At 47.3% G+C, this 24,235-nt stretch overlaps 1 protein-coding gene across 29 annotated transcripts in view; it reads right to left on the bottom strand.

The window, feature by feature from the left end:
* The window catches only part of LOC138751964 (trichohyalin-like), a 122,671-nt gene that overhangs the window by 11,339 nt on the left and 87,097 nt on the right, over positions 1–24,235 (bottom strand). For 18 of the 29 annotated variants that reach the window (XM_069915010.1, XM_069915021.1, XM_069915011.1 and 15 more), the window contains 8 exons: positions 22,954–23,067; positions 21,586–21,666; positions 11,953–12,039; positions 9,605–9,691; positions 8,047–8,133; positions 5,635–5,721; positions 4,078–4,164; positions 1,661–1,747 (listed from right to left, as the gene is read on the bottom strand). In XM_069915010.1, the coding sequence (XP_069771111.1) occupies positions 1,661–1,747; positions 4,078–4,164; positions 5,635–5,721; positions 8,047–8,133; positions 9,605–9,691; positions 11,953–12,039; positions 21,586–21,666; positions 22,954–23,067 (717 nt within the window). Of the gene's footprint in view, positions 1–1,660; positions 1,748–4,077; positions 4,165–5,634; positions 5,722–8,046; positions 8,134–9,604; positions 9,692–11,952; positions 12,040–12,631; positions 12,802–21,531; positions 21,667–22,953; positions 23,068–24,235 lie in introns of those variants that run through there. The other 11 variants (XM_069915030.1, XM_069915036.1, XM_069915026.1 and 8 more) reach the window with 10 other exon arrangements.

The following is a 24,235-nucleotide window of genomic DNA, read 5'->3' as shown; positions in this document are numbered from 1 at the left end:
CTAATGAAACCCAATGACAGCATCAAAGTTCTTTTAATGTCTTCTCACAGACTTTAATCGTGGGAGCTAAGGATGCACTGGCTTTGGAGACTGGGCAGAGAAGATTCACCAGGATGCAGAGATGAGGTGGTTTTTTAGACGTACAACACGTTAACAGGCCATTCTGGTCCACGAGCCATGCGCTCCAAATACACTAAGAAACCTACAAATCCCTGAGAATTTGAAAAGTGGGAGGAGACTGTAACCCCCAGAGGAAAGCCATGCAGACACACGGAGTACGTACAAACTCCTTATGGATAGCGCCGTTCAAGCCTGGGTCATTTGCGCTATAATCACATTATGCTAACGGCTACACTAAGGTTAGTCCATCAGGACAGATAGGGTCGATGGGTCTGTAATCACTGGACTACAGAGAATGAGAAGGGACCTTATGATGACGTAAAATTATCGAAAGAGATAGTTCAGATAGAAGAAAGTTGTTTCCACTGGTGGGTCAGACTCGAACCAGGGGACAGAGACTCAGAATTCAGGATTCAGGACAGAGATGAGGTGGAATTGCTTTTTCCAGGGAGGGGTGAACCTGTGGGATTCCCTGCCCAAGGAAGCAGTAGAGGCTGCCTCAGTAAATGTGCTTACGGCACCGTCCTATTAAATGTCCTCTACACCTGTCCTAAACCTTCCACATCTTTCCTGCAATGAGATGACTAGATCTGAACATAATACTCCAAATGTGGTTTAACCCGAGTTTTATAGAGCAGCCAAGCGGATCACTGGGGTCTCCCATTCCTCTACTGATGACATTCACCGGGAGTGTTGCTTATATGGGGGTCAAACAATTATCGAGGACCCTCTCCACCCAGCACTCTGTACCTTCGCCCCACAACCATCAGAAAGGAGGTACAGGACCATCAAAATCAGGACGGCCAGGCTGGGAAATAGCTTCTTCCCACAGGCTGTGAGACTGATGAACCGTAACCCGTTACGGAGTAAATTATCCTAAGATATTTCTATAGTTTTTTATTTATTTTGGCCTGTATTAGCATTCTAGGGTGGAACAGTTAGTGGGGTAGTTAGCGCCACGCTGTTATCAGAGCCAGCGACCGGGGTTCAGATCTAGCGCTATCTCTGTACCCACAATCCCGAGTCAGTCCGCACACTGATCCCTACTTACAAATAAAAAGTTTACGTCCACACCACAGTATCCCATAAAGCTTTGCTAAAATGGCGTCCACACAACGTCCATAACATGCAATTTCATAGAACATATCATGGACGTTAAGCAGCGCATACCTGTGTATAACATGACTCTATATAACACGTCACATTCTCAGACACTTAGGGACTCTGGAGGGACTCCCTTTTGCTCCTCTTTCTCTGACTGTAAGAGGTGCTTCAGGCAATTTCTGCCAATGGTGAATCTCTCTGCCTTATGTTAGACTTGAACAAATTCCGTGTAATATTAGACTGTCCTTATTGCATGACCACAAATTAAATCTTGAACCTTTCAAGGTGAGGATGAAAATTCGGCAGCGCCCCAGAGCCCGGCCTGGTGCTGAACAGGACTGTTGAACCCAAGAGTTCCCCTGCACATGAAACCTTAACGGACCCAGAGGGACACAGAGTCCTCCCCTCCAAGGGAGTTCCGCCTTTTTCTACTTACACGGTCTGGGTTGTTGACGCGTTGCAGCAGGGAACGTGCTTCCACTCAAACTGCTTTGGTAACGTGTGGACGGACCAGGCAAGGTGGCTGTGATTTATACAGAATAGATTACCTGACATTAGAGCACGTGTCCAGAAATACTTCAACTATGCAAAAGCCCGAAGGAGGTGTCATGTCACATATGAGGAGAAAAGGGATTTGAATCTGCGCTAAAATTTCATTCAACATCCCCCAGAGATCTTACAATGTGTGAAACATTTCATTTACAGCAGGTAGAAGCTGATGCCGGCCTTTTAAACTCATGTCACCCAATTACAGGAGTATGAGAGCCAACACCACCAGTCTGAGGAACAGCTTCTTCTCACGGGCAGTGAGTACGCTGAACGACAAAAGGAACTGCTCAATGACGCTCCGAGGCTCTCATATTCATGAAACTATTTTTATTTTCACAGATGAAGACTTGTCCTGCATATGTACTGTTTGTCTGGTGTTTTGTCTGGTTCAGCGACCTGTCCCGAGGACTGGAGAATAGGGTCAGTGCCAGAACGAATGTCAGAGCAGGGCATTAGGTTAACTGGGTGGGGGCACAATCCGACACTCGTTATCTCACTCAGTGTTGGGGGATTAGGTGGTGTCATACATACTGGGTAGCATAAACCTTCTCCATCCCTCCATTGCAGCATCCAAAAGTGCTGCTTTTATTTTGTGGATATCCACTAGCATCCGTCAAGCTGAACGCTAGTGACATTTGGCTCGTGCTAGTGATGGAGGCATGGACGAGAGCGACACCAAGCGATGTCTGCATGCGTATGGGGACACAGCACCCTGCAAGAGGGGCCATGCCCACGATTGCCCCACTTTGTACCAACCGTCTTGGTAAACGCAGTTTCATTGGGTTATATTTGAATAATCAGTTGACAATGAACTTGATGTGACTTGACTTGAACTAATCTACAACCCCTGGTACATTTTGGAGGATGGGAAGAGACTATAACCCCCAGAGGAAAGTCATGCAGACACAGCGAGGGCGTACAAACTCCTTATGGACAGCGACATTCGAGCCTGGGTCATTTGTGCTGTAATCACATCGTGCTACAGCTACACTAAGGTTAGTCCATCAGGACAGATAGGGTCGATGGGTCTGTAATCACTGGAATACAGAAGAATGAGAAGGGACCTTATGGTGACATAAAATTATCGAAAGAGATAGATCAGATAGAAGCAAGAAAGTTGTTTCCACTGGTGGGTCAGATTCGAACCAGGGGACAGAGGCTCCGAATTTAGGATTCAGGACAGAGATGAGGTGGAATTGCTTTTTCCAGGGAGGGGTGAACCTGTGGGATTCCCTGCCCAAGGAAGCAGTAGAGGCTGAATCAGTAAATGTGCTTAAGGCACCATCCTATTAAATGTCCTCTGCACCCGTCCTAAACCTTCCACTTCCTTCCTGCAATGAGATGACCAGATCTAAACATAATATTCCAAATGTGGTCTAATCTGAATTTTATAGAGCAGCCAAACAGATCACTGGGGTCCTCCCTTTCCTCTACTGATGACATTCACCGGGAGTGTTGCTTAAATGGGGGTCAAACAATTATCGAGGACCCTCTCCACCCAGCACTCAGTACCTTCGCCCCACAACCATCAGAAAAGAGGTACAGGTCCATCAAAATCAGGACGGCCAGGCTGGGAAATAGCTTCTTCCCACAGGCTGTGAGACTGATGAACCGTAACCCGTTACGGAGTAAATTATCCTAAGATATTTCTCTAGTTTTTAAAATTATTTTGGCCTGAATTAGCATTCTAGGGTGAAAGTTAGTGGGGTAGTTAGCGCCACGCTGTTATCAGAGCCAGCGACTGGGGTTCAGATCTAGCGCTATCTCTGTACCCACAATCCCGGGGCAGACCGCACACTGATCCCTACTTACAAATAAAAAGTTTACGTCCACACCACAGTATCCCATAAAGCTTTGCTAAAATGGCGTCCACACAACGTCCATAACATGCAATTTCATAGAACATATCATGGACGTTAAGCAGCGCATACCTGTGTATAACATTACTCTATATAACACGTCACATTCTCAGACACTTGGGGACTCCGGAGGGACTCCCTTTTGCTCCTCTTTCTCTGACTGTAAGAGGTGCTTCAGGCAATTTCTGCCGTTGGTGGATCTCTCTGCCTTATGTTAGACGTGAACAAATTCCGTGTAATATTACACTGTCCTTATTACATGACCATAAATTGAATCTTGAACCTTTCACCTCAGTGAGCATGAAAATTCGGCAGTGCCCCAGAGCCCGGCCTGGTGCTGAACAGGACTGTTGAACCCAGCAGTTCCCCTGCACATGAAACCTTAACGGACCCAGAGAGACGCACAGTCCTCCCCTCCAAGGGAATTCCGCCTTTTACTACTTACATGGTCTGGGTTGTTGACGCGTTGCAGCAGGGAACGTGCTTCCACTCAAACTGCTTTGGTACCGTGTGGACGGACCAGGAGGAGTGGCTGCGATTTATACAGAATAGATTACCTGACATTAGAGCACGTGTACAGAAATACTTCAACTATGCAAAAGCCCGAAGGAGGTGTCATGCACACATGAGGAGTAAAGGGAATTGATTCAGCGCTAAAATTTCATTCAACATCCCCCAGAGATAATACAAAGTGTGAAACATTTCATTTACAGCAGGTAGAAGCTGATGCCGGCCTTTTAAACCCGTGCCACCCAATTACAGGAGTATGAGAGCCAACACCACCAGTCTGAGGAACAGCTTCTTCCCACGGGCAGTGAGTACGCTGAACGACCAAAGGAACTGCTCACACTGACTATCCGAGGCTCCCATATTCATGAAATAATTTTTATTTGCACAGATGAATACTTGTCCTGCATATGTACTGTTTCTCTCTGTGTTCCATCTGGTTTTGCGACCTGTCCCAAGGACCGGTGAAATGGTCGGTGCCAGAACGAATGTCAGAGCAGGGCATTAGGGTAACTGGGTGGGGGCACAATCCGACACTCGTTATATCACTCAGTGTTGGGGGATTGGGTGGTGTCATACCTACTAGGTGGAGTAAACCTTCACATCCCTCCATTGCAGCATCCAAAAGTGCTGGTTTTGTTACGTGGATATCCACTAGCGTGCGTCGAGCTGAACGCTAGTGACATATGGCACGTGCCAGTGATGGAGGCATGGACGAGTGTGACACCAAGCGATGTCTGCATGCGTATGGGGACACAGCACCCTGCAAGAGGGGCCATCCCCACGAATGCCCCACTTGGCACCAACCGTCCTGGTAAATGCTGTTTCATTGGGTTATATTTGAGCAATCAGTTGACAATGAACTTGATGTGACTTGACTTGAACTAATCTACAACCCCTGGTACATTTTGGAGGGTGGGAAGAGACTATAACCCCCAGAGGAAAGCCATGCAGACACAGGGAGGATGTATAAACTCCGTATGGAAAGCGACATTCGAGCCTGGATCATTGTCGCTGTAATCACATCGCGCTACAGCTACACTAAGGTTAGTCCATCAGGACAGATAGGGTCGATGGGTCTGTAATCACTGGAATACAGAAGAATGAGAAGGGACCTTATGGTGACATAGAATTATCGAAAGAGATAGATCAGATAGAAGCAAGAAAGTTGTTTCCACTGGTGGGTCAGATTCGAACCAGGGGACAGAGGCTCAGAATTTAGGATTCAGGACAGAGATGAGGTGGAATTGCTTTTTCCATGGAGGGGTGAACCTGTGGGATTCCCTGCCCAAGGAAGCAGTAGAGGCTGCCTCAGTAAATGTGCTTAAGGCACCGTCCTATTAAATGTCCTCTGCACCCGTCCTAAACCTTCCACTTCCTTCCTGCAATGAGATGACCAGATCTGAACATAATATTCCAAATGTGATTTAACCTTAACGGACCCAGAGAGACGCACAGTCCTCCCCTCCTAGGGAATTCCGCTTTTTTTACTTACAAGGTCTGGGTTGTTGACGCGTTGCAGCAGGGAACGTGCTTCCACTCAAACTGCTTTGGTAACGTCTGGACGGACCAGGCAGGGTGGCTGTGATTTATACAGAACAGATTACCTGATATTAGAGCACGTGTCCAGAAATACTTCAACTATGCAAAAGCCCGAAGGAGGTGTCATGCACACATATGAGGAGTAAAGGGATTTCAATCTGCAGTAAAATTTCATTCAACATCCCCCAGAGAACTTACAATGTGTGAAACATTTCATTTACAGCAGGTAGAAGCTGATGCCGGCCTTTTAAACCCGTGCCACCCAATTACAGGAGTATGAGAGCCAACACCACCAGTCTGAGGAACAGCTTCTTCTCACGGGCAGTGAGTCCGCTGAACGACCAAAGGAACTGCTCAATGACCCTCCGAGGCTCTCATATTCATGAAACTATTTTTATTTGCACAGATGAAGACTTGTCCTGCATATGTCCTGTTTGTCTGGTGTTTTGTCTGGTTCAGCGACCTGTCCTGAGGACTGGAGAATAGGGTCGGTGCCAGAACGAATGTCAGAGCAGGGCATTAGGGTAACTGGGTGGGTCACAATCCGACACTCCTTATCTCACTCAGTGTTGGGGGATTGGGTGGTGTCATACCTACTGGGAGGAAAAAACCTTCTCCATCCTCCATTGCAGCATCCAAAAGTGCTGCTTTTATTACGTGGATATCCACTAGCGTCCGTCAAGCTGAACGCGAGTGACATTTGGCACATTCCAGTGATGGAGGCATGGACGAGTGCGACACCAAGCGATGTCTGCATGCGTATGGGGAAACAGCACTCTGCAAGAGGGGCCATGCCCAAGAATGCCCCACTTGGCACCAACCGTCCTGGTAAATGCTGTTTCATTGGGTTATATTTGAGCAATCAGTTGACAATGAACTTGATGTGACTTGACTTGAACTAATCTACAACCCCTGGTACATTTTGGAGGGTGGGAAGAGACTATAACCCCCAGAGGAAAGTCATGCAGACACAGCGAGGGCGTACAAACTCCTTATGGACAGTGTCATTCGAGCCTGGGTCATTGGCGCTGTAATCACATCGCGCTAACAGCTACATTAAGGTTATTCCATCAGGAGGCAATAGGTCGATGGGTCTGTAATCACTGGAATACAGAAGAATGAGAAGGGACCTTATGGTGACATAAAATTATCGAAAGAGATAGATCAGATAGAAGCAAGAAAGTTATTTCCACTGGTGGGTCAGACTCAAACCAGGGGACAGAGGCTTAGGATTCAGGACAGAGATGAGGTGGAATTGCTTTTTTCAGGGAGTGGTGAACCTGTGGGATTCCCTGCCCAAGGAAGCAGTAGAGGCTGCCTCAGTAAATGTGCTTAAGACACCGTCCTATTAAATGTCCTCTGCACCCGTCCTAAACCTTCCACTTCCTTCCTGCAATGAGATGACCAGATCTAAACATAATATTCCAAATGTGGTCTAATCTGAATTTTATAGAGCAGCCAAACAGATCACTGGGGTCCTCCCTTTCCTCTACTGATGACATTCACCGGGAGTGTTGCTTAAATGGGGGTCAAACAATTATCGAGGACCCTCTCCACCCAGCACTCAGTACCTTCGCCCCACAACCATCAGAAAAGAGGTACAGGTCCATCAAAATCAGGACGGCCAGGCTGGGAAATAGCTTCCTCCCACAGGCTGTGAGACTGATGAACCGTAACCCGTTACGGAGTAAATTATCCTAAGATATTTCTCTAGTTTTTAAAATTATTTTGGCCTGAATTAGCATTCTAGGGTGGAACAGTTAGTGGGGTAGTTAGCGCCACGCTGTTATCAGAGCCAGCGACTGGGGTTCAGATCTAGCGCTATCTCTGTACCCACAATCCCGAGGCAGACCGCACACTGATCCCTACTTACAAATAAAAAGTTTACGTCCACACCACAGTATCCCATAAAGCTTTGCTAAAATGGCGTCCACACAACGTCCATAACACGCAATTTCATAGAACATATCATGGACGTTAAGCAGCGCATACCTGTGTATAACATGACTCTACTTAACACATGACATTCTCAGATACTTAGGGACTCCGGAGGGACTCCCTTTTGCTCCTCTTTCTCTGACTGTAAGAGGTGCTTCAGGCAATTTCTGCCGTTGGTGGATCTCTCTGCCTTATGTTAGACGTGAACAAATTCCGTGTAATATTACACTGTCCTTATTACATGACCATAAATTGAATCTTGAACCTTTCACCTCAGTGAGCATGAAAATTCGGCAGTGCCCCAGAGCCCGGCCTGGTGCTGAACAGGACTGTTGAACCCAGCAATTCCCCTGCACATGAAACCTTAACGGACCCAGAGAGACGCACAGTCCTCCCCTCCAAGGGAATTCCGCCTTTTACTACTTACATGGTCTGGGTTGTTGACGCGTTGCAGCAGGGAACGTGCTTCCACTCAAACTGCTTTGGTACCGTGTGGACGGACCAGGAGGAGTGGCTGCGATTTATACAGAATAGATTACCTGACATTAGAGCACGTGTCCAGAAATACTTCAACTATGCAAAAGCCCAAAGGAGGTGTCATGCACACATGAGGAGTAAAGGGAATTGATTCAGCGCTAAAATTTCATTCAGCATCCACCAGAGATCTTACAAAGTGTGAAACATTTCATTTACAGCAGGTAGAAGCTGATGCCGGCCTTTTAAACCCGTGCCACCCAATTACAGGAGTATGAGAGCCAACACCACCAGTCTGAGGAACAGCTTCTTCCCACGGGCAGTGAGTACGCTGAACGACCAAAGGAACTGCTCACACTGACTATCCGAGGCTCCCATATTCATGAAATTATTTTTATTTGCACAGATGAATACTTGTCCTGCATATGTACTGTTTCTCTCTGTGTTCCATCTGGTTTTGCGACCTGTCCCAAGGACCGGTGAATATGGTCGGTGCCAGAACGAATGTCAGAGCAGGGCATTAGGGTAACTGGGTGGGGGCACAATCCGACACTCGTTATATCACTCAGTGTTGGGGGATTGGGTGGTGTCATACCTACTAGGTGGAGTAAACCTTCACATCCCTCCATTGCAGCATCCAAAAGTGCTGGTTTTGTTACGTGGATATCCACTAGCGTGCGTCGAGCTGAACGCTAGTGACATATGGCACGTGCCAGTGATGGAGGCATGGACGAGTGTGACACCAAGCGATGTCTGCATGCGTATGGGGACACAGCACCCTGCAAGAGGGGCCATCCCCACGAATGCCCCACTTGGCACCAACCGTCCTGGTAAATGCTGTTTCATTGGGTTATATTTGAGCAATCAGTTGACAATGAACTTGATGTGACTTGACTTGAACTAATCTACAACCCCTGGTACATTTTGGAGGGTGGGAAGAGACTATAACCCCCAGAGGAAAGTTATGCAGACACAGGGAGGATGTACAAACTCCGTATGGAAAGCGACATTCGAGCCTGGATCATTGTCGCTGTAATCACATCGCGCTACAGCTACACTAAGGTTAGTCCATCAGGACAGATAGGGTCGATGGGTCTGTAATCACTGGAATACGGAAGAATGAGAAGGGACCTTATGGTGACATAAAATTATCGAAAGAGATAGATCAGATAGAAGCAAGAAAGTTGTTTCCACTGGTGGGTCAGACTCGAACCAGGGGACAGAGGCTCAGAATTTAGGATTCAGGACAGAGATGAGGTGGAATTGCTTTTTCCAGGGAGGGGTGAACCTGTGGGATTCCCTGCCCAAGGAAGCAGTAGAGGCTGAATCAGTAAATGTGCTTAAGGCACCGTCCTATTAAATGTCCTCTGCACCCGTCCTAAACCTTCCACTTCCTTCCTGCAATGAGATGACCAGATCTGAACATAATATTCCAAATGTGATTTAACCTTAACGGACCCAGAGAGACGCACAGTCCTCCCCTCCAAGGGAATTCCGCTTTTTTTACTTACAAGGTCTGGGTTGTTGACGCGTTGCAGCAGGGAACGTGCTTCCACTCAAACTGCTTTGGTAACGTCTGGACGGACCAGGCAGGGTGGCTGTGATTTATACAGAACAGATTACCTGATATTAGAGCACGTGTCCAGAAATACTTCAACTATGCAAAAGCCCGAAGGAGGTGTCATGCACACATATGAGGAGTAAAGGGATTTCAATCTGCAGTAAAATTTCATTCAACATCCCCCAGAGAACTTACAATGTGTGAAACATTTCATTTACAGCAGGTAGAAGCTGATGCCGGCCTTTTAAACCCGTGCCACCCAATTACAGGAGTATGAGAGCCAACACCACCAGTCTGAGGAACAGCTTCTTCTCACGGGCAGTGAGTACGCTGAACGACCAAAGGAACTGCTCAATGACCCTCTGAGGCTCTCATATTCATGAAACTATTTTTATTTGCACAGATGAAGACTTGTCCTGCATATGTAATGTTTGTCTCTGTGTTCCATCTGGTTGTGCGACCAATCCCAAGGACCGGAAAAAGGGTTGGTGCCAGAATGAATGTCAGAGCCGGGCATTAAGGTAACCGAGTGGGGGCTCAATCCAACACTCGTTATCTCACTCAATGTTGGGGGATTGGGTGGTGTCATACCTACTGGGTGGCATAAACCTTCTCCATCCCTCCATTGCAGCATCCAAAAGCGCTGCTTTTATTTTGTGGATATCCACTAGCGTCCGTCAAGCTGAACGCTAGTGACATTTGGCACGTGCTTATGATGGAGGCATGGACGAGTGCGACACCAAGCGATGTCTGCATGCGTATGGGGACACAGCACCCTGCAAGAGGGGCCATCCCCACGACTGCCCCACTTTGTACCAACCGTCCTGGTAAACGCAGTTTCATTGGATTATATTTGAGCAATCAGTTGACAATGAACTTGATGTGACTTGACTTGAACTAATCTACAACCCCTGGTACATTTTGGAGGGTGGGAAGAGACTATAACCCCCAGAGGAAAGCCATGCAGACACAGGTAGGATGTACAAACTCCTTATGGACAGCGACATTCGAGCCTGGGTCATTTGTGCTGTAATCACATCGTGCTACAGCTACACTAAGGTTAGTCCATCAGGACAGATAGGGTCGATGGGTCTGTAATCACTGGAATACAGAAGAATGAGAAGGGACCTTATGGTGACATAAAATTATCGAAAGAGATAGATCAGATAGAAGCAAGAAAGTTGTTTCCACTGGTGGGTCAGACTCGAACCAGGGGACAGAGGCTCCGAATTTAGGATTCAGGACAGAGATGAGGTGGAATTGCTTTTTCCAGGGAGGGGTGAACCTGTGGGATTCCCTGCCCAAGGAAGCAGTAGAGGCTGAATCAGTAAATGTGCTTAAGGCACCATCCTATTAAATGTCCTCTGCACCCGTCCTAAACCTTCCACTTCCTTCCTGCAATGAGATGACCAGATCTAAACATAATATTCCAAATGTGGTCTAATCTGAATTTTATAGAGCAGCCAAACAGATCACTGGGCTCCTTCCTTTCCTCTACTGACGAGATTCACCGGGAGTGTTGCTTAAATGGGGGTCAAACAATTATCGAGGACCCTCTCCACCCAGCACTCAGTACCTTCGCCCCACAACCATCCGAAAGGAGGTACAGGTCCATCAAAATCAGGACGGCCAGGCTGGGAAATAGCTTCTTCCCACAGGCTGTGAGACTGATGAACCGTAACCCGTTACGGAGTAAATTATCCTAAGATATTTCTATAGTTTTTTAAATTATTTTGGCCTGTATTAGCATTCTAGGGTGGAAGTTAGTGGGGTTGTTAGCGCCACGCTGTTATCAGAGCCAGCGACTGGGGTTCAGATCTAGCGCTATCTCTGTACCCATAATCCCGAGGCAGACAGCACACTGATCCCTACTTACAAATAAAAAGTTTACGTCCACACCACAGTATCCCATAAAGCTTTGCTAAAATGGCGTCCACACAACGTCCATAACACGCAATTTCATAGAACATATCATGGACGTTAAGCAGCGCATACCTGTGTATAACATGACTCTACTTAACACATGACATTCTCAGACACTTAGGGACTCTGGAGGTACTCCCTTTTGCTCCTCTTTCTCTGACTGTAAGAGATGCTTCAGGCAATATCTGCTGATGGTGAATCTCTCTGCCATATGTTACATTTGAACAAATTCCGTGTAATATTACACTGTCCTTATTACATGACCATAAATTGAATCTTGAACCTTTCACCTGTTCCCCTGCACATGAAACCTTAACAGACCCAGAGGGACGCACAGTCCTCCCCTCCAAGGGAGTTCCGCCTTTTTCTACTTACATGGTCTGGGTTGTTGACGCGTTGCAGCAGGGAACGTGCTTCCACTCAAACTGCTTTGGTAACGTGTGGACGGACCAGGCTGAGTGGCTGCGATTTATACAGAATAGATTACCTGACATTAGAGCACGTGTACAGAAATACTTCAACTATGCAAAAGCCCGAAGGAGGTGTCATGCACACATATGAGGAGTAAAGAGATTTTAATCTGCACTAAAATTTCATTTAACATCCGCCAGAGTTCTTACAATGTGCGAAACATTTCATTTACAGCAGGTAGAAGCTGATGCTGGCCTTTTAAACCCGTGCCACCCAATTACAGGAGTATGAGAGCCAACACCACCAGTCTGAGGAACAGCTTCTTCTCACGAGCAGTGAGTCCGCTGAACGACCAAAGGAACTGCTCACAATGACCCTCCGAGGCTCTCATATTCATGAAACTATTTTTATTTGCACAGATGAAGACTTGTCCTGCATATGTACTGTTTCTCTCTGTGTTCCATCTCATTGAGCGATCTGTCCTAAGGACCGGAGAATAGGGTCGGTGCCAGAACGAATGTCAGAGCAGGGCATTAGGGTAACTAGGTGGGGGCACAATCTGACACTCGTTATCTCGCTCAGTGGTTGGGGGGTGGGTGGTGGTGTTGTCGTACCTACCGGGCAGCGTAAACCTCCTCCATCCCTCCGAAGTAGGAGCCGAAAGTGTTTGTTTTATTGCGTGGAGAGCCACTAGCATGCATCAAGCTGGGCACTAGTGATGGCGAGCAGGGGCAGGTCTGACAGCAAGTGATGGCCACGAGTGTATGGAGGGTGGGGTTATTCCCACCAATGTCCCCCTTGGCTCTGACTCTGCTGGAGAACACAGTTTCTTTGGGTAATACTTGAGTAAACAGCTGACAAAGAACTTGACCTGAATTAGCCTATAATTCCTGGTATGTTTTGGAGGTTGGTAGGAGATTAGAGCCCCTGAAGGATACCCATCAATGTCACGGGGAGAACGTACAAACTCCTTACAGACAGTGTCGGATCGAAGCCTGGTCACTGGCAATGGTAATAACGTTGCGCTAAACACGTTAATCGAGACTCCCCGATTAAACCCCACTGGTGGCAACATTAGATTTAACCTCCTTTTATTATCTTTCCAAAGACTTTAGTTGTGAGAGTGAAGGATACACTGGCTTTGGACGCCGAGCAGAGGAGGTTCACCTGGATGCAGAAAGGAGGATCTATCTAAATGTTTTTTAAACATTGTAATTGTATCCATCTCAACTACCTCCTCTAGTGGTTTGTTCTATACACCCACCAACCCTTGAGTGAAGAAGGTTCCCCAGGACCTATTTAAAATCTTCATTCACCCCCGCACCCCAACTTAACGGTATGATAATAATCTTGTTGGCTTCAGGACTGAAGGGTTTCCACTTAGAACAGAGATACGGAGGAATTTCTTCTGCCAGAGGGCAGTGAATCAGTGGAATTGTTGCCACAGGTGGTTGTGGAGGCTGGGTCATTGGGTAGATTTAAGGCAGAAATTGATAGGTTTTTGATTAGCCAGGGCATTAAAGATTATGGGGCACGGTTGGCGTAGCGGTAAGCGCAACCCCTTTACAACCTGGCGATTGGGACTGGGGTTCGAATCCCGCGCTGTCTGTAAGGAGTTTGTACTTTCTCCCCATAACTGCGTGGGCTTTCTTTGGGGTGGGGGCTCTAGTTTCCTTCCACCATTCGAAACGTACCAAGGATAATTTGGTGTAAATTAATCGCCACGGACTCAAAATGGCATGTTACCATGCTGTATGTCTAAATTTAGTGGGAGAAGGCTGGGCAGTGGGGCCTTAGTGGGAAAATGGATCATGGTGGAATGGTGGTGCAGACTCGATGGGCTGAATGGCCTTTTTCTGCTCCCATGTCTTATGGTGTCATGGTGATGAATTTATTGTCATACACATTGGACATGTATATGTTCTGAAATTCTTACTTCCTGCATCTGAACAGGCTCTTTGTAAACAAGTTGACAAAACAACTTCAAAGATGAACTAAACTGAATTCAAAAGGAAAATTAAAACAAAACATGCATGGATCATTTCTCCTCCCCTGGGAAAAAAAGACTATAGGAGCAGAATTAGGGCCATCAAGCTTGCCACACCATTCAAATCATGGCTGATGCATTTTTCCTCTTAACCTTGACTAATCAAGAACCGATCAACCTCTGCTTTAAAGCTAGCCAATGGCCCGGCCTCCACAGCTGCCTGTGGCAACAAATTCCACAGATTCTCCACCCTCTGGTTGAAAACACTTGAAGCATAGAAAAGAGGCCTTTCGGCTCTCAAAATTGTGCCGACCCATGTATACCTACCAACTCTCCCTTCTTCATCCGTATGCCTGTCTCCACCACCAACCCGGCAAGGCATTGCAGACACCCACAATTCCCTGTTTTAAAAAAAATACCCCTGATGTCTCCCCTAGATATTCCTCCCTTCCCTTTGTACAGACTCGTCTCTATTGTAAAGGAACATCCTTTCATTCTGAGGCTGTACCCTCTGGACCCAGACTCTCCCACCTACTGGACACATCTTCCCCACATGCACTCTATTCAGCCTGTTATATAGTCAGGATAATGTGAACTATTTTGTAACTGCGTAAGAATACACCCTTCTCACTGTGGTAATCATTTCCATGCAGAGTGAAAAGTGGCTGACCTCTGTGGGACGCCACTAGTCACTGGCAGCCAGCCAGGAAAGGCCCCCATTATTCCCACCCCTTGCCTTCTGCCATTCACCAGGTCTGTGTCCCTCATGGTTTTATAGACCTCCCTCAGCTTCCCAGGTTCCACAGCAGATGAAATGTCGCTGGCTCTCCACTCATCTCTGGATCACCTCGAAAACAGTTACGTACGGCTGCTCTTTATCGACTACAGCTTGGCCTTCCATCCCATTATTCCCTTGGTACTGGTCAAGAAACTACAAAGTCTAGGCCTCTGCACCCCCCCCACCACAACTGATTCTTGACTTTCTTATTAGAAGACCCCCCCCACAGTCAGTACGAATTGGAAACAACATCTCCTCTTCACTGATTATCAACACAGGTGCACCCCAAGGATGTGTGCTTCGCCCACTGCTCTACTCGTTATACACCTGTAACTGTGCGGCCAGGCACAATTCCAATGCCATCTACAAACTTGCCGAAGACACCACAGTTGTCGGCAGAATCTCAAGTGGCAATGAGCAAGCATACAGGAGGGAGATCGATCAGTTCGTTGAATGGTGTAACGACAACAACCTTGAGCTCAACATCAGCAAAACAAGGGAGATGTTCAAGAGGTAGTCAGGGGAACACGACCCAGTCCTTATCAAGGGCTCAGTAGTGGATAGGGCCAAGAACTTCAAATTCCGAGGATCTTCCCTAGAGCCTCCACGTTGATGCAATCACAAAGAAGGCTTGCCAACAGCTATCATTTGTGAGGTATCTGAGGAAATTCAGTAGGTCACGGAAGACTCTCGTAAACTTCTACAGGTGAACCATGGAGAGCATCCTGACTGGTTGCATCACTGCCTGGCATAGAGGTGCCAACTCTCAGGAAAAGAATAAACTTCAGAGGATTGTTAACTGGGCCTGCAACATCACAGGGACAAGATTTCACTCCACCGAAGATAGCTACATGAAGCAGTGTCTTAAAAAAGCAGCCTCTATCCTCTATCCCTCCCACCCACCCAGGCCATGCCCTCTTCGCTCTGCTACCATCAGAGCAAAGATACAGGAGCCTGAAGACGAGCAGCCAGCGGCACAAGGACAGCTTCTTCCCCGCTGCCATCGGATTCCTGAATGATCAATGAACCAAAGACACTGCCTGACTTCTCGTACACTATTTTTATTTATTGTTGTAAGGTGGTTTATATAAATGTTTGCCCTGTGATGCTGCCACAAAACAACAAATTTCATGACGTATTCATGACAATAAATTCTGATTCTGCGATGTCCCGGCCTATCCAATCTCTCCTTCTCACTCCAGCCCTGCCAACGCCTCCTGAACCTCTCCAGCATGTTCTGACTGAACTGATGAACAACATAAGAGTATCTGATTATTCCTTCTGCCTGGCTTCACCATAAAGGGATAAACCTTATGACTGGGAAACACTTCCATAAAATTGAAAAAGTGCAGAAAAGATTTCCTCGGACGTTACTAGGACTTCAGGAACTGAGGTACAGGTTAGGACTTTATTCCCTGGAGCATGAGGGATTTGACGGAGGCTTCCAAAATTGTCAGGGGTGCAGATAGAGTAAATGTGGTTGAGTAAGACAAGAGCTAGAGGACATGGGTTAAGGGTGACGGGGAAATGTTTTGATTCAGATTTATTGTCAGAGTACGTACACAACATCACGTCCAACCTTGGATTCTTTTTCCTGCAGGCGAGGCAGAATTACCACTAACTGGTAATGCAAAAAAATTAAATGTGCACAGCGTAAACATGTAAATAAATAAGGAACTGTATACAGATAACAAAATGACTGTGCGAATAAAAAAATAACGGGAACGTGAGGGGGAACTTCACACAGAGAGTGGGGCGAGTGTGGAACAATAATTAAGAGGAATTTGGACAGGTACGTGGATGGGAGGGGTATGGAGGATATGGTCTGGGTGCAGGTCAATGAGACTAGGCAGAATAATAATTTGGCACAGACTTGATGGGCCAAAGGGTCTTTTTCTGTGCTGTAGTGTTCTATGGAATTCCACTACCTTCCCTTTTACACCCTGTCAAACATGACAATAAAGATGAAAATCAGACAGAAACAATTTTACCAGAGGGCATCTGTACAACGTGCAGGGAGGGAGGTGTCAGATGGAAGCTTTTTTCCATAGAGAGTGGTGGGTGCCTGGAATGCATTGCTGGGGGTGGGGGTGAAGGCTGGTGCAACGGGGACACTCAAAAGGCTCTTAGACAGGGGTGTGGGTGTAAGAGAATTAAAGGGTTTTGAGTGTGAGGTAGGGAAGGGCTAGATTGTTGCGGAGAGGGTTTACAAAGATCGGCACAACATCGTGGGCCGAAGGGCCTGTACTGTGCTGATATGTTCTATGTTTTGACTCCACTGACCCAAAATCCCACCTGGCACCGATCGGGAAAGCTGAACCCGGCAGTTCCCCTGCACACGAAACCTTAGGGTGCTCAGAGGAACGCGCGGCCCTCCCGTCCAAGGGTGTCCCGCCTTTTGCTACTTACACAGTCGGGGTGGTTGACGCTTGGGAGGAGGGATCACATTTCCTCTCAAACTGCTTTGGTAGCGCGTTGACGGACCAGGTCGGGCAGCAGTGATTTATACAGAACTCGTTACCCGATGTTAGAGCAAAAATGTCAAACATCCAGATAATGTCAACAGTTGCAAGACACATAAGTTAATAATGGAGTGTAGTCTTGCTGTGGTCACATTTGAATTAGCCAGGAATCTCTTCCCAGTGGAACACCCCTAATCTTGTGGGCACCGTATATTTCGGTGGATAAGACAACACTTGAAGAACCTAAAAAACACCCCTAAAAAAAGGGTGTCCGATAAACCAGATACAAAAGCAGTGACCTTAAAATAGCACTTGATTGGTTCCATAACCGACACAGACCCCACCTATAACAAATTTTTAAGTTACTGGTATATTAAATCTGCTGTTAAACCAATAAAGGAATTGTAAAATTTTTTTCAAAACCCCACATATTTAAAATCCTTGAAAATCACAAGCTTCATTGTCTGAGGCAATGGACTCGACGAGCACATCCGGTGTCTCACTGTTTACACTGTCATTAGACGGGACCCAGACTGAATCTGACGAGCTGGCTTTGTCATCAGTGTCCCACAATAAATCCGTACCGTCTGCCACATGGTTGGCATAGCAGTTAGCGTGATGCCTTTACAGCGCCAGAGATCAGGACCGGCATCCGAATCCCGCGCTCTCCCCATGTCTGCGCGGGTTTTCTCCCACCGTTCGAAACACATCGGGGGTGTAGGCTAATGGGGTGTACATTGGACAGCATGGTGAGCAAAGCTGTTTGTGCAACGCTCCTACAACACCAGTGATCTGGACCGGATCAGGATTCGAATCCCGCACTGTCTATAAGGAGTTTGCACGTTCTCCCCGTGTCTGCATGAGTTTTCCCCAGGTGGGGGACTCCAGGTTTCTCCCACCATTCGAAACATACTGAGGGTGTAAGCTAATGGGGTGTAAATTGGGTGGCACAGACTCGTGGGCTGAAATGTCTAAATTTAAAATGTAAAAATTGCACTAAAGAATTTTAACTTAAAACATGCTTTGTACTTTCTTCAGCTTGCTGGTGGCTCCATGGTAACAATTTGATAAAAAAATTTTTGGGGCCGTCTTATACCCCCAATGTGAGCTAAAACCATGAAATTCAAACTGAAGTTAGTCTCGTCTTATCTGAAGGTCGCCTTATCCATATTAAGATTATGAGGGGTGTAGAGAGAGTGGACGGTCAGCACCTTAATCCCGGGGCAACAGTAGCAAACATCAGAGAACACCTGTTTAGGGTGAGTAGAGGAAAGTTTGGGGGAGACATCAGAGAGGTTTTATACAGGGAGAGTGGCGGGTGCCTGGCATGCCTTGGCAGGGGGTGGTGGTGAAGGCTGGTACAATAGGGGCATTTCAAAGACTCTTAAGCATATAAATGTCAGAAAAGTAGAGGGTTATGGGTATGAGGGAGGGAAGGGTTAGATTGTAGGCTTAAATAGGGCAGCATAACATCGTGGGCTGAAGGGTCTGTATTGTCCTGGAATGTTCCATCTTCTATGTTAGTATCGGGGGGTGGGGGTCTCTACAACTAATTTGATTCTTACTTCAGTAATAAACTGATCTGAGATTTTGTTTCAGACTCTAACCCAGTCATTCTGAATGGGGGAGGGGGGAAACAGCTTCCCTGGGGTCCACAGCACATTTAAGGGAGACCACAGACTGAAATCTTAAAATAATTTTGATGTGTTTTACGTTGATAGGAGTGATCACGAAGAAGTGATAATTTGTGAGGAGTTCGAGAAGATATGGTATGTCACTCACTCAAACATGTTTACAGGGGTGTCGTGGAGGGCCTTATGGCTGGTGGCATCATTGTCTGGCACGGAGGTGCCAATGAACAGGGTAAGAAAAAGAAACTCCAGAGGGTTGTTACCTTGGCCTCACAGGCACCAGTCTTCACTCCATCAAGGACATCCGCAAGAGGCGGCGTCTCAAGAAGGCAGCCCCTCTCCTCGACAACGCCCAGACTGCACCAGCAGCCCGAAGTTGAACACCCAGCGGCACAAGGCCAGCTACTTCCCCTACGCCATCAGATTTCTGAACGGACAATGAACCACAGACACCCCCTCACTCTCTCCTACTTTCTTGGTCTATCTCAAAATTTGCAGATGACACAATGTTGGGTAGCGGGGTTGGCTGTGTTGAGGACGCTAAGAGTGTGCGGAGTGATTTGGACAAGTTAGACAAGTGGGCCAAGATGTGGCAGATGCAATATAATGTAGATAAATGCAAGGTTATCCCTTTTGGAATAAAGAACCGGAAAGAGGACTATTATCTAAATGGTATCTGTTTAGGAAAAGGGGAGATGCAGCAAGACTTGGGTGTTGCTGTGCATCAGTCATTGAAAGTGGGCGTGCAGGTGGTGAGGAAGGCGAATGCTCTGTTGGCATTCATAGCGAGAGGATTTGAGAACAGGAGTACTCAACAGGAGTACAGGAGTACAGAGATCCTGCTACAGCTGTACATGGCCTTGGTGAGGCCACATCTGGAGTACTGCGTGCAGTTTTGGTCTCCTTATCTGAGGAAGGACATCCTCTCCATGGAAGGGGGGGGGGGTTCAGTTTAAGGATAAGGGGAAAGTTTTTTTAGGGCTGAGATGAGGAAAAATTTCTTCTCTCAGAGAGTGGTAAATCTGTGGAATTCTTTGCCACAGGAAGTAGTTGAGGTCGGTTCCTTACAATATTTAAGAGGGAGATAGATTTGACCCTTGTGGCTAAGGGGATCAGGGGGTATGGGGAGAAGGCAGAAACCAGGTACTGATCAGCCATGATCATATTGAGTGGCAGTATAGGCTTGAGGGGCCAAATGGCCTCTTCCTGCACCTATTTTCTATGTTTCTATGTTTTTGAAATGTTATTTACAGCAAAGCTCCCTGACAGGTTCACAACCTAAATTTTGATCCTGATCCTGAGAGAAGGACGGGAGAAACCAACTTGACCTGGCTGCTTCACAGGGAAGGGTGGGGGGGCATAAACTTTGAGCAGAGTCTGAAGAAAGGTTGAGAATGGCTGGTCTAGATCACTGACTTTCGTGGCTTGGTTTCATTGGGACACGTTCATGGGACCATCAACTAGCTTCTTAGTATTCCCAAGGGCCAGGATTATTTATTCTTTGACAAAAGCTTTTAATGTGATGGATCATTTCTCACATATAAACATCAAGGCTTGGTTCATTGAGTGAGGATTGAGGGGAGATTTGATAGAGGCATTTAAATTGATTAAGAGGGTAGCCAGAGCAAATGTTGGCAGGCTTCCTCCACTGAGGGTGGGTGAGATGCAAACCAGAGGACATGGGTTAAGGGTGAAAGGGGAAAAGTTGAAGGGGAACTTCTTCACACAGAGAGTGGTGGGGGTATGGAATAAGCTGCCAGCTGAGTAGGTGAATGTGGGCTCATTGTTAACATTTAAGAGGAATTTGGACAGGTACATGATGGGAGAAGTAAGGGGAGGGTATGGACTGGGTGCAGGTCAGTGGGACTAGGCCAGCAGTTCTCCACCTTTTTCTTTCCACTCACATCCCACTTTCAGTAACCCCTGCGCCATTAGTGCTCTGTGATTAGTAAGGGATTGCTTAAGGTGGGATTTGAGTGGGAAGGGAAGGTTGAGATTCACTGCTCTAGACCCAATTGTTACTGAAATATTTTGCTTGAGAAAACTTCTCATTGGCTCATTTCCTTTGGAGGTGTGAAACCGTGCACATAACGAGTCAATGAGGGACGATTAAAGTAGTGGTTTTCAAACTTTTCCTTTCCACCCACATCCCACCTTAAGCAATCCCTTACTAATTACAGAGCACCGATGGCATAGGGATGAATTAAAGTGGGATATGAGTGGAAAGAAAAAGGTTGAGAACCACTGAACTAGTCAGAAAAAAAATGGTTTGGCACAGACTAGAAGGGCCAAAGGGGCCTGTTTCTGTTCTGTAGTTTTCTATGGTTCCATGATTGCCAATGTCATATAGCAGCCTTCATAGAACATTCCAGCACAGTGCAGGCCCTTCGATCCACAATGTTGTACTGACCTGTCCAAACCTACTCAATGTAGAAAGCCCTCCCTACCTCATAGCCCTCCATTTCTCTTCCATCCATGTGCTTGTCTAAGACTCTGTTAAATGTCCCTATGGTACCAGCCTCCGCCACCACCTCCGGCAATGCATTCCAGGTACCCACTATTTTCTGTGTATGAAAACGTACCCTCGACGTCTCCCCTGAACTTTCCTCCCCTCACATTGTACTGACGTCCCCTGGTGTTTGCGGGGTTGCCCACCCTATCTATGCCTCTCATAATCTTACAGACCCCTATTAAGTCACTTTCTTGGAGCTGTAATGGGTGCAAGATCCCTGGCACAACCTTTACAGGGAGGAGGTGGTCGAGAGACTGAAGAGTGCGCCTTCTGAGTGTCCATCCACCTGGGTGAAGTGGCTGTTGTAGCTGCCACAAATAGAGAACACAAGGGGTCAGTCACACTCCTTCACAAGTTAGAGCACTGAGCATAAACGTCGGGAGGTTGTGCTGCATTTGTACATGGGTGAGGCCCCCATTTGGAGCGTTGCTTCCGATTTTGGTCACCATGCTGCAGGAAAGATGTTGTCAAGCAGGAGTGGGTGCAGAGGAGATTCCGAGGATGGTATCAGGTCTCGGTGGGGGCCTGAGGTTGAGGGAGGGGTTGAGCAGCTGGGGCTTTATCCCTTGGAGCATAGAACGTGAAATAATAAGCATGAACAAAATCGTCAGAGGAACAGACCGGGTGAATGCAGAGAGTCTTCTGCCCCCTAATAGAGGGATCGGTAACCAGAGGACATGCAGGTTTAAGGTGGAGGGGGGGGGGGGGGGGGAAGGTTTAACAGGAACCTGAGGAGTGACTTTTTTTTTACACAGAGGGTGGTGGGTGTGTGGAACGGGCTGGCGGAGGAGGGGGTTGAAGCGCTACTACAATGTTTAAGAAAGATTTGGACGGATACATGTATGGGGGGGGTTTAGAGGGATATAGGCCAAATGCAGGCATGTGGGACGAGTGTGGGTGGGGAATGGTAGTCGACTCTATGACATAATTAAATCTCAAAGCAAGAGAATCTAGGTATGTTCAACTGTAGTGACTTTGAACCCAGCACTTCATCATCCTTTGAATTTGAAGTATAATTTAATGTCCTTCATGAAGCAGAGACTGGAAAATTGAAAATAAGTCATATGAGGGAGGGAGAGATGGGAGGGAGAGGCAGGGGAAGGGAGAGAAAGATGGGAGAGAGGGAAAGGGAGAGGGGGAGAGAGTGGTGGGAGAGAGAGGGGGAAAGAGGGGAGAGTGGAAGAGTGGGAGAGAGGGAGAGTGGGAGAGGGAGAGAGGGGGAGAAGAGAGGGGGTGAAGAGGGAGGGGAAAGTGTTAGGAAGAGAGGGAAAGTGAAGGGGAGAGCAGAAAAATGGAGAGGAGAAAAAGGGAGAGGAGAAAAAGGGAGAGGAGAAAAAGGGAAGGAGAGAGAAGGGGAGAGGAGGCAGGGAGAGGGGAAGGGAAGGGAAAGAGCTAGAGGGAGTAGGGCTGAGAGGGGGAGTGGTGAAGAGAAAGAGGGGCAGGGAGGAGTGAAGGAGGGGAGAGAGATTGGAAGGAGAGAGGGAGGGGAAGAGAAAGAGCAAAGGAGAGAAGAGATACAAAACAAGAGAGCTCCTTGGACGGGATGTCTGGACAAGTAATACGATGCAATGCTGAGCCCTCCACTGAAGTCTCACCTGCCACACTCGACCGTCTCACGGGACAGGTCTTGGAGGGTCTTTTGGGACGGGCTCCTGACGAGTGCGGCCCTGCTGGTGACGAGGTCTCCAGTGCAGCTGCTACAGGCGCTGCTGAAGAATGGAAACAAGTCGCCATCAGAGCAGGGACGCGAGAGACCTGGCTGCTAGTGAAATGCAGGGTGCAGTCAGGCTGAATGGCTCACCGGCGGCCAAGGTGAAACTAGCCACGTGAGCGGCCCACGCTACAATGTGACCGCGTTTGAGGGAATGCCATGTGGCTGCCCCACCGATGAGTTGTTGAACCTGTTTTAAAGATACATGCAAAGGGGGGGGATTGGGCGACAGGGTTCCATCATTACAGATTCAAGATTCCTTTATTGTCATGTGGAATTTGCTTTCATCTGCAGATCGACAAACAGATTCGCCATCGGCAGAACCTGCCTGACGTGCCTCTTTCAATCAGAGAAAAAGAAGCAAAAGAGAGACCCCTCCAGAATCATTGAGTGTCCGTGGATTTGCCTCCTGCGCTTCCATGGACCTTGCAGTCATACAGAGTCCAGTCCGAACCATCGGCTCCAGACAGAACCTCCACCTCGGTCAGGAACCCCCTCAGCGCCCTCTCACATCCTAGTTCCGATACCTGGTGCACCAACATTGCGGAAAATTGATCCACTCTCGGTGAGGGGTTCCTGCCCGAAACCTCGACCATTCTTTCTCACCCACGGACGTTACTCCACCCATTGAGTAACTCCGGCGGTGTGCGTTGATGACTTTAACGTTCACTTTAGTTACCTCGTTGATTTGTCTGTCACATTGCGCACAGCGTATGTCATTTAGCTGTGAAGCTCTACCACATCCTGGTTGGGGGTGGGGGAAGGGTTGGGAAAGGCAGGCACACTTTTGGATAAACAACACCACTTCCCTACAGTGCACATCAGCAACCACATTTCAAAAAAAATCTCCATTGTTCTGAAGACCGCCTCATAAATGGCCACTGTTCAGCCCAGGTGCCAAGGTGTTATATGGTCAGGATAATGTGAACTATTTTGTAACCATGTAAGGATACACCTTTCTCACTGTAGTAACCATAGTGCCCCACTATGGGGCGTATGTATATGAGTGTGTGTGAACAGTTTCCTGAGATGGTGGAAGGCATCAGTAAGCAAAGTCTCTTCTGTTATTTGAAGCCTTCCAAGTAATACAGAAACATAACACAAGGTATCACCATTTTCCATTAATTCACTTGATTTTGAGTTTACCACGAATGTCAATATTCAAA

Source organism: Narcine bancroftii, chromosome 1 (assembly GCF_036971445.1).
Source record: "Narcine bancroftii isolate sNarBan1 chromosome 1, sNarBan1.hap1, whole genome shotgun sequence".
NCBI lineage: Eukaryota > Metazoa > Chordata > Chondrichthyes > Torpediniformes > Narcinidae > Narcine > Narcine bancroftii.
The sequence above is the reverse complement of the archived record's forward strand: the minus strand, read 5'-3'. Positions and strand labels throughout refer to the sequence as shown.